The 15,519-nt window shown below is 48.1% G+C and overlaps 1 protein-coding gene across 2 annotated transcripts; it reads left to right on the top strand.

The window, feature by feature from the left end:
- Positions 1–5,641: 5,641 nt before the first annotated feature.
- GNA15 (G protein subunit alpha 15) lies at positions 5,642–13,149 on the top strand. Of its 2 annotated transcripts, none has more exons than XM_043502494.1 (8): positions 5,642–5,947; positions 6,551–6,713; positions 8,138–8,322; positions 9,209–9,363; positions 10,277–10,405; positions 10,888–11,017; positions 11,296–11,449; positions 12,130–13,149. In XM_043502494.1, the coding sequence occupies exons 2-8, from the start codon at positions 6,566–6,568 to the stop codon at positions 12,369–12,371; spliced, it is 1,143 nt and encodes a 380-aa protein (XP_043358429.1). In that variant the 5' UTR covers positions 5,642–5,947; positions 6,551–6,565; the 3' UTR covers positions 12,372–13,149. The 2 variants fall into 2 exon arrangements, with proteins under 2 accessions (XP_043358429.1, XP_043358428.1); XM_043502493.1 differs by having other exon boundaries at positions 5,644–6,235; positions 6,470–6,713.
- Positions 13,150–15,519: the final 2,370 nt, after the last annotated feature.

The raw sequence follows: 15,519 nt of genomic DNA, 5'->3' as shown, positions 1-15,519 counted from the left end.
TTTGGGGCAGCAACTGTTCTCTTTGTACAGTGCCTAGTGCGATGGGATCCTGGTCGTTGAGTGGAACTCCTGGGTGCCATGATGACATTACCACTGGTGCTGTTGATTCAATCGCAGTAAACTCATGCAATTAACTAAAGAAATTAATTGTGATTAATCGCAGTTTTAATGACACTGTTAAATTTCAGTTGGTATTCTGTTATTTATTAAATATTTTGGATGTTTTTCTACATTTTTAAATAGATTGATTTCAATTTCAACACAGAATACAAAGCATACAATGCTTACTTTATATTTTCACTACAAATATTTGCACTGTAAAAATGATAAGAAATAGTATTTTTCAGTTCACCTCGTACAAGTACCATAGTCCAGTCTCTTTATTGTGAAAGTGCAACTTTACAAATTTAGATTTTTTTTGTTACATAACTGCACTCGAAAACAAAACAATGTAAAACTTTAGAGCCTACATATCCACTCAGTCCTACTTCTTGTTCAGCCAATTGCTAAGAGAAACAAGTTTGTTTACATTTACGGGAGATAATGCTTCCGGCTTCTTATCTATAATGTTACCTGAAAGTGAGAACAGGCATTCACATGGCACTTCTGTAGCTGGCATTGCAAGGTATTTACATGCCAGATATACTAAACATTCGTATGCCCCTTCATGCTTCCATGCTAATGATGCTCATTAAAAAAAATAATTCATTAAATTTTGACTGAACTCCTTGGGGGAGAATTGTGTGTCCCCTGCTCTGTTTTACCTGCATTCTGCCATATATTTCATATTACAGCAGTCTCAGATGATGACCAGCCCATGTTCGTTTTAAGAACACTTTCACTGCAGATTTGACAAAATACAAAGAAGGTACCAATGTGAGATTTCTAAAGATAGCTACAGCACTCAACCCAAAGTTTAAGAATCTGAAGTGCCTTCCAAAATCTGATCGAGATGGGGTGTGGAGCATGCTTTCAGAAGTCGTAAAAGAGCAACACTCTGATGTGGAAACTACAGAACTCAAACCATCAAAAAAGAAAATCAACCTTCTGCTGGTGGCATCTGACTCAGATAATGAAAATTAACATGTCAGTTCGCTATGCTTTGGATTGTTATTGAGCAGAACTCCTCATCAGCATAGCCCCATGTCCTTTGGAATGATGGTTGAAGCATGAAGGGACATATGAATCTTCAGTGCATCTGGTATGTAAATATCTTGCAACGCCGGCTAAAACAGTGCCATGCGAATGCCTGTTCTCACTTTCAGATGGAATTGTAAATGAGAAGTGGGCAGCATTATCTCCTGCAAATGTAAACTGACTTGTTTGTCTGAGCGATTGGTTGAACAAGAAGTAGGACTGAGTGGACTTGTAGGCTCTAAGGTTTTATATTTTATTTTTAATGCAGTTTTTTGTACATAATTCTACATTTGTAAGTTCAACTTTCATCTTAGAGACTGCACTACAGTACTTGTATGCGGTGAATTGAAAAATACTGTTTCTTTTGTTTTTACAGCACAAATATTTATAATAAATATAGTGAGCACTGTACACTGTTCTTTGTTGTAATTTAAATCAATATATTTGAAAATGTAGAAAACATCCAAGTGGCATTCTATTATTATTTTACTATAGAAAACTCTTTCCTGGGTATCTGGCTGGTGAATCTTGCCCATGTGCTCAGGGTTTGGCTGATTGCCATGTTTGGGGTCGGGAGGGAGTTTTCCTCCAGGGCAGATTGGAGAGGCCCTGGAGGTTTTTTTGCCTTCCTCTGTAGCATGGGGCATGGTTGACTGGAGGGAGGCTTCTCTGCTCCTTGAAGTTTTGAACCATGATTTGAGGACTTCAATAGCTCAGACATGGGTGAGGTTTTTCATAGGAGTGGGTGGGTGACATTCTGTGGCCTGCGCTGTGCAGGAGGTCGGACTAGATGATCAGAGTGGTCCCTTCTGACCTTAGTATCTATGAATCTATGAAACAGTACAATTAATCATAATCAATTTTTTTAATCACTTGGCAGCCCTAATTACTACTATTAATAGAAGCAAAGGTGTAAAACTATGAAGTCCAGTGTTCCAACCCTCCCTCCCTTCTGTGTGTTGTTTTTGGAAGGGCCATTTCACTATATTTTAGGAAAGCCTGGGGAACCCTTCTTACAGAACTGCAAAGTGAAAATGGAGAGGGTCTGTGGTGCGGAGAACTTCTGTGCTCAATATCCCACTAACCATAACATTTTAAAAATTGTTTAACTTTGCTTCTATGAAAATCGCTTTGGCACTACTTCACTTAAGTTGTCTACCACAGTTAGCAAGAAGTCACATTCCTTGCCCTGAAGAGTTTACACCTGCAAATAGCTGCTGTCTCAGGGAGACTTGTACTGTCCCTCATGCATTTGCTACCTTCAAACAGTTCATGCTACATCCACCATCTTCAGCACCAAGTGAATTTCCAAGGAAGAAAATAACACAAGGCTGTGACCTAATCCTGGAAACCTCTCTCTGTGTAAACGGTCCTGTTTAACCTCAGTGAGGCTACTCATGTGAGGTAAGAGCTACAGGAGGAGACGGAAGTTTTCAGCAGAACAAGTTGCAACTTACAAACAGCCTGGCTAGAAATTATTTGTATTGTGGTAACAGTTTAGGAGCCTCCATTATAGACTAAGACCTAATTGTACTAGGTGCCATGTAAACAGAAAACAAAAAGGCGGTTGTTACCCAAGAGTTTCCAATCTATCTGAGCCGGCTTACTGGTCCTTTTCTGAATAATACCTCTTAACAGCCTGTTTAGAAATCTGGGTTTAACTCAGTTTTTTGCTTTGCTCTGTTAAGAACTGAGATTAAAGGTTTTAAAGAAACCTTAACAAATAAGAGTGCCTGTCTCAACTGAGCAGCTCCCTTACTCTGCCTAGTAAGTAATTCAGTCTTCCATTAGGAAAGCGCTTCAGACACATGTATATTTATTGAAGTGTCCGTTTTAGAAAGACTGTTTGGAAGAACAGAAGCTGCTACTGGCCAAAAGAGGGCAGCAGGTGCTCACAAACTCTCCAGGCCAATCCTGCTCCTATTGAAACCAATGTCAAAAAAAAAAAAATGTCCTAGTTGAAGTCAGTGAAAGCAGGACTGGGCCCAGCACTGTCCACGACACAAACCGCTAATCGCTTTTGATTACAGCCTATTTTCCGCCCATCAGGCTGGCTCGCAAGGCTCTCTAAGGAGTTTGAAACGTGAAAAACTTGAAATTACTTTAGATGGTAAATGTCTTGAGGCAGGGATTACATTTCCGTTGGGCATGCATACAGTACCTCGCACCGTGGGGTCCTGGTATCTGGTTGGGGCTCCTAATCGCAACTACGACACACAGGCTGTTCTTGCGTGATGGGGAGATGAACAGTAGACAAAAGTAAAATTTCAGATTGGATTCATTATCACTACCTTGTAATTTGAAAAAGTCAATTGACAAATACTCTTTGAAACTTTAACTCTGAAGACAAAGGAGAATGGGCGTTTTTTTTTTTTCCCCCTGTAATCTGGCACCTTTCAGATCAAATGAATGTTCCACACCCAAAATAACAGAGAGGCATTAAAATGAGGCTTTAGAAGGGAAGCGGGTTGCAGCTGTGGGTCCGATTTACAAAGGTATTTAGACACCCAACTTTTGATCTTTTTCTCCATCTTTGTAAATCTGGCCCCTTTTCTGTAACTGTCCTTCAATAATTCTAGTGTTTTTCATAACAATCTACTTGTGCTGGATTTTCCCTGTTGTAAACTTGACGGTCTCCTCTCTCTACATGCTGACGGGACACTAGTGTGGTAAAATTCAAGAATTAACAAGCTACGAAACCAAATGGATAAGAGTGGGACAGTTCTTATGGTCATCCTTTTGTTTCTATAGAGACCCCTCTTACTCTGCCCTATACCTACAATTCAGGTTGACCTAGCTACTTCACAACCTAGCTGTGAAAATGTTTTGCCCCCTATGCAATGTACTTAGATCAACCTAACACCCCCCCGGCCGTGTCCCCTCCCCAGCCACAGCTACTTTAACAGACAAATTTTTCCACTGACCCAGCTACCACCTCTTACATTGACGGAAGGGTTTGCACCCTGCAGGAAGCCTCCACCTGGCAGTGTAGCACCGTCTTGTAGCCATACCCTTGTTTTCTCACCTGCCTGACTGCCTCCTCTTCCACTGGCCCATCCTCGTTGCTTGGGCATGAATCCTGCTTGATGCATCAGCAGTCCAGACATCCTGTCAGATTTCTGGCATCCCTGAAGGCCGAAACTTTAATCCTTTCCTTCTCGGCAGTTGTTTTTTCTCACAGATCACTGCAACTGTCAGTTATAGGCTGATGCGGTGCAAAGTAAAGAGGAGTTTTAATTGTGATAGGGGCTGAATAAGAGAAACACTCCTTCGGTGTATGCTTGTTTGAATCTTTGCCAAAATTTTGGCCTGGAGATCCCATGACGACAAGTCCTTCAATGGAGGGTCCCAATATGGGTCTGATTTCTTCCTTTTTTAAAAAAAAAAATTATTTCCACTGGTATTGGAAATAGGACAGGCTTTTGTAATTAAGCTTCTTTCCGGTTTTCAGCAAATCCAGGATGCTTAGACGTGCACCTGGAAAAATAAAACCCAAATTGAGCTTGTTGATTCCAAGCAGGCAGGTGTCCCCAATTACAAACCTCCTGCAAACTATCAGCACTGAATGTTCACTCTTGTGCTGGAGCAGCTGTTGGCTAATTAGTTCATGCAGACTTAATCCCCTTCTCACTTCTCTGGTTCAGTGTTGAAGAACCTCACTGGTGTGCAAGGGGGGATTGAAAGCTCTCCCTCTGACTGCCAGTGCTTGTCTTGGGGTTATGTAGAAGGCAGACCAGTCAAACCAGCCCTGTTTACAGGCAGGAAGTTCTCACACTTATTATCTGAACTTGTAACTTCAAGACTCTTGCATTTTGTATTTTTTCGTTTCAAGTTTTCGACAGTTTCTTGACTCGCTTCTCATTTAATTCCCCACTGAGTGTGTTTCACTTCCAGTGTGAACAAACAGAACCCAAACTAGCCTGGCCCTCCACAGGCATGCATGAATCATCACCAGTGATTTCATGGATTCTTGCAGCTAGTAGAAGCCAAGGCATGGCTGTTTTATGGTCTGCTGTTACCATTCTTACTCAAATTAAGTGGTACCTTACTCTGTCCCTAGTCCCGTTGATTCTGTTAGGGATACTTGCAGAGTCCGATAGTTCTCAGCATGTGTAAGGGTAACACAATTAGCCCTAAGTGCCTAGAGTGAGGGACAGTGACTGGATTCCTAGTTCTGTTGCTGGTTCTGCCATGGACTTCCTGTGAGATTTATGGGCAAGTCACTTAACCTCAACCACTTCAAACAGGGCAGTTGAGAGGCTTAATTTGTTGATGTTTCAGCAGCACTCTGAGAGCCTTAGGTGCAAGTTGCTGTGCAATGCAAAGAATGATCTTTCTGCAAAATGTTTGCTCTATCCGCCAATGAGTGGGGATGGAACATGTGGTAGAAATTGAAAGGCGGTTGTCACAATGCAGAAGAGACTGCTCACCACATGGGGGGGTGGCCTGTCATTTGAAGAACTCAACGCTTTAGATGTCTGAGATTCTGTTCCGCTCTCCTCCTTGGGCAGGAGGATCTGTGATGTACAATGGGGAAGGAGAGAGCTGTTTGTGCATGGGGGATTTCCCCCCCCCCCCCAGCTGTCTTATGTGAGCAGGGCGTGGGCGTTTTCAGTACTTCTCTGGGTTGGTCCAGACCTGTTGCTTAGGCCTGAGAAGGAGGGTGGGGTAGGTGGTGAATTTCTCAGAATGGGAGGGTTTCTTATTCATCACTGTTCCTGACACAGAGAGCTCCCTTATGGTTTAAGCAAGAGGCAATCTAAATATCTCTTTCTTGGAAACCGGATTTGTCTAAGGAAGGACGAGCCAAGGCATGTTTCAGAGAAGCTGAATTTCGGTTTGAGAAGGATATTTTAATCATCATCCTGGGGGAATTTTAAATCAAGATCATTTGAACACTTTTTGGAACAGAGATTACCCCCCCCCCCCCCTCGTCCTTTCTGGTTGGATTTGTTTTCCTTATGAAATTTGAAACACCTACCACGACGAGACGTTCAGCTTTCCCTTTGTCACCAGAAACCGGCCACTCTGCAGCTAACTTTTGCAGAGCTGTAGAACATTATGGTTTTCTTTGAGGGGGAAAGAGATGTAGAGATGTACCTTTGCCAGAAATGGCAGGAAAAGAGGTGTGCATGAATTGAATTAATGTCCGGTCTTGGGAGATAAGTAATCCCCCCACCAGAAACCTTTGCTACCGCAGTTCTCAGAGAAGCTGAATGCAGAGGCCACACCCACAGAGGTTGGAGCATGTGTGATTAAGGGCTCACCAAGCATTCCCGAGCCCAGTTTAAAAGGGCACTGTGGTGGGTACGTTCTGCCTTGCTCCCACTGGGATTCCCGTATATTGGGAGGCAGCATTACTTCTCTGTGCTATAAAGTGTGGCATTTCCCTCTGCTTTCCTCATCGGGATCGGATCTTTCCCGCACCATGGCTTGGTGTTTCTGCTGTTGTCAGAAGTGCCATTATTTCCTGTCGGAAGAAGATAAAGCTGCTGTTGTGTTAGATGAAGAAATCAACAAAATACTGAGAGAGCAGAAAAAGCGAGACAGGATGGAGCTGAAGCTACTTCTACTAGGTGAGTTACTCTGTGGCCCACACAGCTTTGTTTACATAGGATGACAGTTTGGGGAAGGGGAGCCATAATGAGGGGTTTATGCATTGTAGCCAAAGGGGAGAGAGGACGGCGGGTCTCCCCCAAATCTCTGTTGTCCAAAGATTTCCTTCACTCCTACTCTCCAACCCTCATCTGGCCTGCATTACGGAAACTGCTTTTGCCGTCTTATGGGAGAGTTGTTGCAGATGAATACTAGCATTGCTCCAAGAGGAGCGTACGGCTTCCTCCAGTCCCTGCTGCTCAGGAAAGAGGAGTTCAAACTGGAACAGGTTCAGAGAAGGGCTACCAGGATGGTCAGGGGACTGGATACCCTGTCTTATGAGAGGAGATGAGAGCTTGGCTCGTTTAACCAGCAAAACAAAGGCTGAGTGGGGATCTGATTGCTCTCCCTAAATACATCGTGGGTGGGTGTGTGAAATCCAGGGAGATATTTCGGCTAAAGGAGAATATTAGCAAAAGGACAAATGAGGTAAACTGGCCATGAATCAACTTAGGCTGGCGATGAGAAGAAGGTTTCTAACCATCGGGGGAGGAAGGTTCTGGAACAACCTTCCAAGGGGAGTAGTGGGGGCAAACAACTAGCTTCAAGACGGAGCTTGATGGGTCTCTGAATGAGATTCTATGACTGGGTGACCTGGGATTAGCAGGGGACTGGACTGGTGGCCAGGAGGCCCCTTCCAGCCTATGGAACCAAGGGCTGGATGAACAAGCCTTGGTCTCAGATCCCTTGTTAATGGGACACAGTCAGCTGGCATTCCCAGGTGGTGTGCTCTTTAGTGCCAGCGAAACGAAGAATTGGCCTGACAGTCCCAGAATCTGAAGTCTCCAGGCATCTCCAGGGCTGTCAGGAGAGCTCAGGCTTCAACCCGTGTCCTCTCTGCTGTGGCTTTTCGAATTGAGAGGCTCACCAGACAGGAAATGCACTTCTCCTGCAGCCTCATGGAGAGACAGCAATAGGATATTTAAAATTGGGGAGGACGTGTGATCTCCCTCTACCCCTCCTTGATGGAGGCATATCCCAGGGGGAGGGATAGCTCAGTGGTTTGAGCATTGGCCTGCTAAACCCAGGGTTGTGAGTTCAATCCTTGAAGGGGCCATTTTGGGATCTGGGGCAAAAATTGGGGATTGGTCCTGCTTTGAGCAGGGGGTTGGACTAGATGACCTCCTGAGGTCCCTTCCAACCTTGATATTCTATGTTAGACCATTTCCTGTTGCAACCTCCCGGACTTGGCATTGTCATACAGTCTGTCTGTGGGGCCAGGGAGTGGCTATGAAGTACTTGCCCCTTGACTCTCGATTGTGGGTGACCCTCAGGTTCCCCACCAGGTTCATGACCCCATCTCCCTGAGGAAGTCTAAGGTCTCTCTCCTTTCTGAGGCCAACAGGCGCTGGGGAAAGCGGGAAGAGCACATTCATCAAACAGTTGCGGATAATCCATGGGGCGGGCTATTCAGAAGAGGATCGCAAAGACTTTGCCAAACTGGTGTTTCAGAACGTCTTTGCCTCCATGCAGGCCATGATCGGAGCCATGGAGACTCTGCAGATCCCTTATGCCCGGCCAGAGAACGTGGTAAGTACGGAGGTTGGCCCAGACAGGGAGACCCCTGCCGGTCAACTGCTGGATGGGGATTGGAGGCAGCGGGATGCCCCGAACCAGACGCGCTCCCTGGGTGGAAATCGACATAGCGCCATTGTAGATAATGAAGTGGTGCTGATTGACACCAGCTAAGGATCTGAGCCCCACTTACCTGGAAGGCTGGAGCCTAGTAGAACGCAGCAACACCCCCCTGTTTCTGTCCAAGGAGGAGCCCGCCAGTCCGTACAGGAGAGCCAAGGGCAGTTGGTGCAAAGCAAAGGGAGGTGTCACAACAGGCTGGCGGTTCTGTCAAGAACTGGAGGTTGAGCGAGCAGCCCCTCTTCGCTCCATGGCAAGAGCAATGGCTCCTTGTGTAGGGAAGAGAGACGCATGCTCCCCCAAGGCTGAGGAGACTAGAAAGGAATTTTTCTGCTTACTGACTTCCTGTGCAACCCAGAGCAGGTCACGTGGCTGCCCTGTGCCTCAGTTTCTCCCTGTGAGATGGGAATACTAGCACTGCCTTCCCTCCCCAGGGGACCGGTGAGGATAAATGCATTAAGGACCGGGAGATGCTCAGATCCTACAGTAATGCGGGCTGTGTGTGTGGATGGAAAACTGAGCCCTAGGTTACGTGGCTAGGGCTAGACAGCGAATGAGAGGCAGGGCCCTGACTAGAACCCAAGAGTCCTGGCCCCTTGTCTCCTGGTCAGTGCACTGGGCTGTGCTCCCTCTGTTTAATATAACCCCCAGGCCTGCGCTGTTCTGATTTGTCCTTGCAGAGAGGGGAGAGAAGGTTTTTTGGGGAGTTTCCAAGAAGGCAGCTGCTCCCCGTTTATGTAACTTTTCCCCCTCCCCACCCTCCCATTTCTCCTGCTTCTAGGAAAACGCCAAGCTGGTCATGGGGGTGAATGCTTCAAAGGTGGCGGCCTTGAACAGGCCATACGCAAATGCCATTGAAAGCCTATGGAGGGACGCGGGGATCCGGACCTGCTACGAGAGACGGCGGGAGTATCACTTATTGGACTCGGCCCTGTAGTGAGTCATCCCTGCAGGCTGTAACGAGCACGTGAGACCACTGCTGCCCCCTCTGGGTGACGCATCAAACAGCTTTCCCAGGGTTTCAATTTGCCTTGCGGTTGAGGTTTCTGGGACGTAAAGGGGTTTTGTGGGAGAGGCAGTGTGACCTGCTGCGTAGGGCACTGGGCTGGGAGTCAGGAGACCTGGGTTATTCTCAGCCTGACCTGCTCTATGACCTTGAGCAAGTTACTGCTCCTCTCTGTGTCTGTCTCCTCTTCCACCTATCCTGTCTATTTTAGCCTGTAAGATATTCAGGGCAGAGGCTGCCTCTTACGATGTGTATGTACGGCACCTTGCGTAGCAGGATCTTCATGTCTGCTGGGCACTCTGGATGCTGTGGTAATACACACAATAAACCCTATTATATGTTAATGTATTTTACATTTTTCTTTAGATATTTAAACACGCTCATTTTTGGTTTTGTGCTTGGTCCATGGCCTGAAGTAGCAACAAATTATAAGTCTCCTGAGTCCAACCGGATGCCAGATCCTCCCAGGTGTCTTCCAGCCTAACTCCTTGACCAAAGCACCTGAAATTTTAGGGTGCTTCTCTGAACTGACGTTCTCTGGGTTTTGCCCATCAGTGATAAATGGCTCCAGGCTGCCACAAGCTCTGCCCAGCCTATTATGCCTTAATAGGAAGGGGTAATGGTCGTGTGGTTAGAGCACAGGGCTGGGAGTCAGGACTCGGGCATTCTCTTCCCTGCACTACCTCTCTTCAAGTCTGTCTTTGCTTCCCCTCCCATCTGCGGAAATGGGGACACTATCGCTGCCTTACTGTAGGGCTGAGTGTTCTGTAAAGTGCTTTGAGGTCCTCTCGGATGAGATGCCCAAGGGACTGACTTCCTCCTCGTTTCCTGGCGGTTTTGCAGTTTTCTGTCCAGCCTGGAGCGTATTGCAGATGACTGTTACGTCCCCACAGCTCAGGACGTCCTGAGGAGCCGCATGCCGACGACCGGTATCCGTGAATACTGCTTCTCGATGCAGAAGATGATCTTAAGGTGAAGCTGTTGCAAAGCAGTCAGACCTGCATGGGGTTCCCTGCCCTGTCTTTGCTGCTGTTCCAGCACAGATCCAATCCAGGCCACGTCCTCTATGTGTGAGTGAGGTGTCATGTAAGCCGCTAGGTTAGGAGCTCCTGGTTCCAATCGGACTGGGTGGTAACAGAACCTGATAGCCCAGGACAAAGAGCCCGGGATGTATCTCTAGTCTGCCTTCCTCACAGTCATGCCTCCTACCCGCTCCAGCTTCAGGCAGGTGAATCCCACCCCTGGTGTTGCTGTGTGCTGTGGAGTTGCTATCCTCCACCCCAGAGCTGGCTGCTTGCCGCTCTTGCTACACCCAGCTTTGACACGCCTTCTGGGGCAAAGAGAGTCCTGTAAATGCTGCATACATACTCGGAGTAAGTCCCTCTCTGAGGTTGTTCCACCCCAGCAGTGTGACAGTTGCCAGCTAACGCCCCTGTCCTCCTGGCTCCCTGTAGGATTGTGGATGTGGGTGGGCAGAAGTCGGAGCGCAAGAAGTGGATACACTGTTTCGAAAACGTTATTGCCCTGATTTACCTGGCTTCCCTCAGCGAGTACGACCAGTGCCTGGAGGAGAATAGCGAGGAGGTAAGGAGTCCTAAGGAGATGTGCCGGCATGTGGGGCGATTAAACCAGTAACCTTCCCTGCCACAAGACCTGAGCGTATATATCTCACTAGCAAGCATGTCTGGAGGGGCTCCGTCCTCTACTCAGATGTCTGGCTCAAGGGATTGCCTCCTTCCCTGCATCTGGGCTACTGTATTCCTTGTCTGAGTCCTCTTTGACTACACAGAGCATTCTGGGAGCAAAGGGGGCTGAGGAGAGGGCTGACAGGTGTCGTCTGTGTCTCCCACCCCTGGGTGCAGAATCGGATGAGGGAGAGCCTGGCCCTGTTCAGAACCATCCTGGAGCTGCCCTGGTTCCAGAGCGCCTCCGTGATCCTCTTCCTAAACAAAACTGACCTCCTGGAGGACAAGATCACCCACTCGGACCTGGCTGCTTACTTTCCCAGCTTCCCAGGTAACTCCCGCCTCGAGGTGCCATGTCAGACCCTGCCGTGTGAAGACCGACACTTGGGGACTCTCCAGAAGCAGAGCACGTGCTCGTAGAGAGCAGCTCTGGAGCAGATAGCCCTCGCTGTCTGTTACAGAAAGAGCCACAAGCGAACTTCTCCCCAGTGGTCCTCCTGCACTCAAGCCATCGCAGAGACCATAATTCCATCCATCGCTGCTTTGTTACTGGGTTACTTGCTTTATTGGCACGCAGAGAAATGGGTCGGGGTGGGGGGGAGGAATGACCCTGCGTGTATCTTCTGCCCTTACTCTGGTCCAAAATAGCCCAGGCTCCAGCTGATAACACGTAAACCTCTCTCACTAACTCTGCATGTGTGGGGAGGGTTCCCAATCAGGGACAGCTCTGTAAGCTCTCTGGGGCACAGGCTGTTATCTTTGCTATTTATTGGCACAGCAACTAGCACAGTGGGTTGCTGCTCTTTGACTGGGGTTGCCTGGCACTGGCTTAAAATGAATAATCAAGATTTTGTTGCCACAGACCAAATGGGGAATGCCCCGTCCACAGTCACTCATACAGAGAATGCCGTGATCACCACTACCGTGACTTCCCGTTCTGCCCTGTGTGACGGAGCCAGCCAGGCTTTCAGTGGCAAAGCCCTGCTGAGGTCTGTTCTTGTTCTATGTCAGGACCCAAGCGGGATGCAGAGGCGGCGAAGAAGTTCATTCTGGAGATGTACGTGGACATGTACAAGCGATGCTCAGCTGTCCACCGTGATGCAGGGCAGAGACCTTCCAAGCTGGCCTCCAAATCCAGATGCCTCTACCGCCACTACACCTGCGCCACGGATACGCAGAACATCCGCAAGGTCTTCAAGGACGTCAGGGATGTGATCTTGGTTGCCTATTTGGACGACATCAACCTGCTGTGATGGGAAGGGCTCAAGCCAGGTTCATGCCCGGCATCGACATCACAGTGCTTGGTGTTGCCAGGTCACAAGGGGACGAATCAGCTGGGGGTCGGGACAACAGACGTTGGCTGCTGCTGCTCGTAAAACACGCTTGGAATGTTCCCCTGATGCTGTGTTTGGACGGGCGCCGGCCTGGGGCTGGGAGCACATGTGGGGAACGGTCTCCCTTGGCTCAAAGGTCTGTGGAGCCGCCTTTCTCACAGCATCCTGCCAGAAGCTCTGCTGAGCTGCTTGCAGAGCATCATCTCAGGCTTTCTCCAGGGGTCAAGTTTTACCCCGTTCTGTGGGAGATGGGCCCGAAGCCCAGCACTGACAGGGGATTGGCTTCTATGATGGCTTGTGTCTTCTTCAAGGGCTATTTTCTCCATCCCTTCCTGCTGGTGGAGGGGCTGCTTCTTGCCGGGACGCTGAGCCCAGCTTTGTTTTTATTGTCAGGGGTTTTTTTATGGGGATTTGGCCCTAGGAATAGGTGCTGGATTGAGAGTCCCAGAGACCAAACTTCCCTGTTTATCCACAGCCCCGGGGTAGCCTTCCCCAGCACTGCCCAGCCAAAGTCCTGCCCCTCTGACCTATGGGGTCACCTGTAAGGATGAGAGGGGAGTTAGACCACCGTGGCTCATTCAGTTGTTGGCTTCCTCTGCTTTCCTGCAGGGGAAATAAGTAGCAACTCCAGCTCAGCGGGAGAAGAGAAGCTACAGCTGCCGGTTGGACTCTGCCAGGGAGCTGCTGTGTGTGTGTGTGTGTGTGTGTGTGTGTGTGTGTGTGTGTGTGTGTGCGCGCAATCTCTCTTGCTCCCAGGAGTCTCTAGCCTACCAAGGCATTGTGGTGAATGGCACCTCGTGTTCTGATGTTCAGAGGAAGGCACGAGCGGTGACATGAGCGAGTCTCTCTTCTGGCGGGAGGACAACCATCTCCCGGAGAAGGAGTGGGAACTTCTCCAGAGGGAGCTGGGGCAGGTGTCCGGTCCCACCGTCCACAAAACCATCTCCCCAGACAGGAGACCCAGCGTGAGCCTCTGAGCCTGGGTATTCAGCCAGAGCGGAGCGGTGAATTGAATAGGGACTATTGTGAAGGCCAATTTATGAAACAATCTTCATGGGGGTGGGGGAAAATTATGTTAACCCCCCATCAATTCTCTTATATTTGTCTGCAGTTCTCTTCCTTCTGGTATCTGCAAACCACACTACAGCACCTCCGTAAAGATCCTTTTAGTTCAGCGGTTCTCAAAGGTTTGTATTGGTGACCCCATTCAGACAGCAAGCCTCTGAGTGTGACCCCCCCCTTTATAAATTAAAACCATTTTTTTTATATTAAACACTATTATAAATGCTGGAGGCAAAGCGGGGTTTGGGGGTGGAGGTGGACAGCTTGTGACCCTGCCACGTAATAACCTCGTGACCCCTGGAGGGGACATGACCCCCAGTTTGAGAACCCCTGTCTAGTTCATACGTCATGTTGTCTGGGCCTCATTTGCAAAACGATGGGGACATATAATGATACTTCCCTCCTGCGGAGGAGCATGTAGTAATTGATGACTGTAGTTAAAAATGTGGTGGCTTACCTCTAATGGTGCAGGCATTTAACCATCAAACCAAACTCCCCAGGACAGTGCTGGATTCTCCATCCCCAGATTTCTACAGATCAAGACTGGATGCCTTCCTGGAAGATATTCTTTAGTCCAACATATGTCTGGCTCAATACAGGGGTAACTGGATGAAACTCTATGGTGGTGAGGGGTATGCAGGAGATCAGACTAAATGATCTTATTATAGTTCGTTCTGGTCTTAAAATCTATGAAGCAGCTAGTTCGTGGATCATGTTGAGACAAATTTATTCTGGTTGTTTCTTAGTGCCCTGACTAAGTGCAGTGAAGTGATCTGTGATTGAAAAGAGGCCATGTGGCCTTGTGGATAAATACTGAACTGGCATTAAAGAAACAAGAGTTCTGTTTCTGGTTTTGCCTCTGGCCTGCTGGGTGAACCTGGGCAAATTATGGCACCTCCCTATGCCTCAGTTTCCCTGTCTGTACAATGCGGATAATGGTGCATCCCTCCTTTGTAAAGTGCTTTCAAATCTTCTGTTGCAAAGTCTAGATAAGAGCTAGGGATTCCCAATCAAAGTTCCCAAGTGCTAAAATAACTTGGGATCGGAGGGTTTGATCCCTGGGCGTATGGCTCCCCATCTAGTTTTGGAACTTAACTATAGCCTTGCACCTCTTACACAGGCAGTCAGGAATTGATTTCATGCCATGTGTTTACTAGATTTTTCCAGCCCCTTTAATGGGGACACCTGGGAGACCGTATACTGGATAACAGGGACAGCTGGAAAATGCCTTTCCATTGCTTTTCCGACTTGGAGTTAAAAGAGCCAGTGCTGGTGATTCACGTGGCTGTCATTTCCAAAAAGAGCCCCACTGACTTTTGGTCCTTGGATTTGGGGAATGGCCATCTGTGGGGACCCCTGGGGCTGAGCAGCTGCTGCTTCCCCGAGAGTTGAGTGACCAGCCTGCTTGAAAACCAGGCCCTATGTGTCTTAACCTGGGCACCCAAAATGAGAAGCCAGTTTGGAAGAACCTTCAGCGAAGGCGCATATGAACCCGGGTGCAGTTTTTTGTGGTGGTGTCTATTTGCTCTTGCTAGTGGGGAAACCCCGGCTTTTTTTATCAGGGATATTTAGTTAACGGGGCGGGGACACTTTGTCAACGAGCTGCCCTTACTCCAAATTCAACTCTGTCAGCCTGGCCTGGTGACGAGCTGGGGCCTGGATCATCATTGTTCAGGTAATAAGTGAGGCATCGAATCACTGATGCAACGAGCAGTGTTTTGAGGACAGAAAAAGCTTATAAGGGCATCCTGACTCCACTGACATCAATAGAGCCCTGAGCGGATACCAAATTTTTATCTGCATCCAATCTGCACAAATGGGCTGCGAATGTCCGCAGATTTGCAGGGCTCCAGATGTCAATAGCAAAACTCCCTTAGAATTCAATAGGGAAAGGGTTTCACCCCAAGTGTATGGTCCCGAACTTTGTCAGAATGGGAGGGGGTGTCTCTCAGACCCAGAAGAAGACTGATCTTACGGGGAAAGCCCTGGACTGGCACTCAAACTG

Source organism: Dermochelys coriacea, chromosome 25 (genome assembly GCF_009764565.3).
Source record: "Dermochelys coriacea isolate rDerCor1 chromosome 25, rDerCor1.pri.v4, whole genome shotgun sequence".
NCBI classification, from domain to species: Eukaryota; Metazoa; Chordata; order Testudines; family Dermochelyidae; genus Dermochelys; species Dermochelys coriacea.
Note: the sequence above shows the minus strand (reverse complement) of the source record. Positions and strands in the feature narration are given on the sequence as shown.

Coding starts and splice junctions, on each gene's coding strand:
- GNA15 (XM_043502494.1), top strand. CDS start 6,566: ATGGCTTGGTGTTTCTGCTGTTGTCAGAAGTGCCATTATTTCCTGTCG. Junction 6,714..8,137: donor GCTGAAGCTACTTCTACTAG/GTGAGTTACTCT, acceptor TGAGGCCAACAG/GCGCTGGGGAAAGCGGGAAG. Junction 11,450..12,129: donor TTACTTTCCCAGCTTCCCAG/GTAACTCCCGCC, acceptor GTTCTATGTCAG/GACCCAAGCGGGATGCAGAG.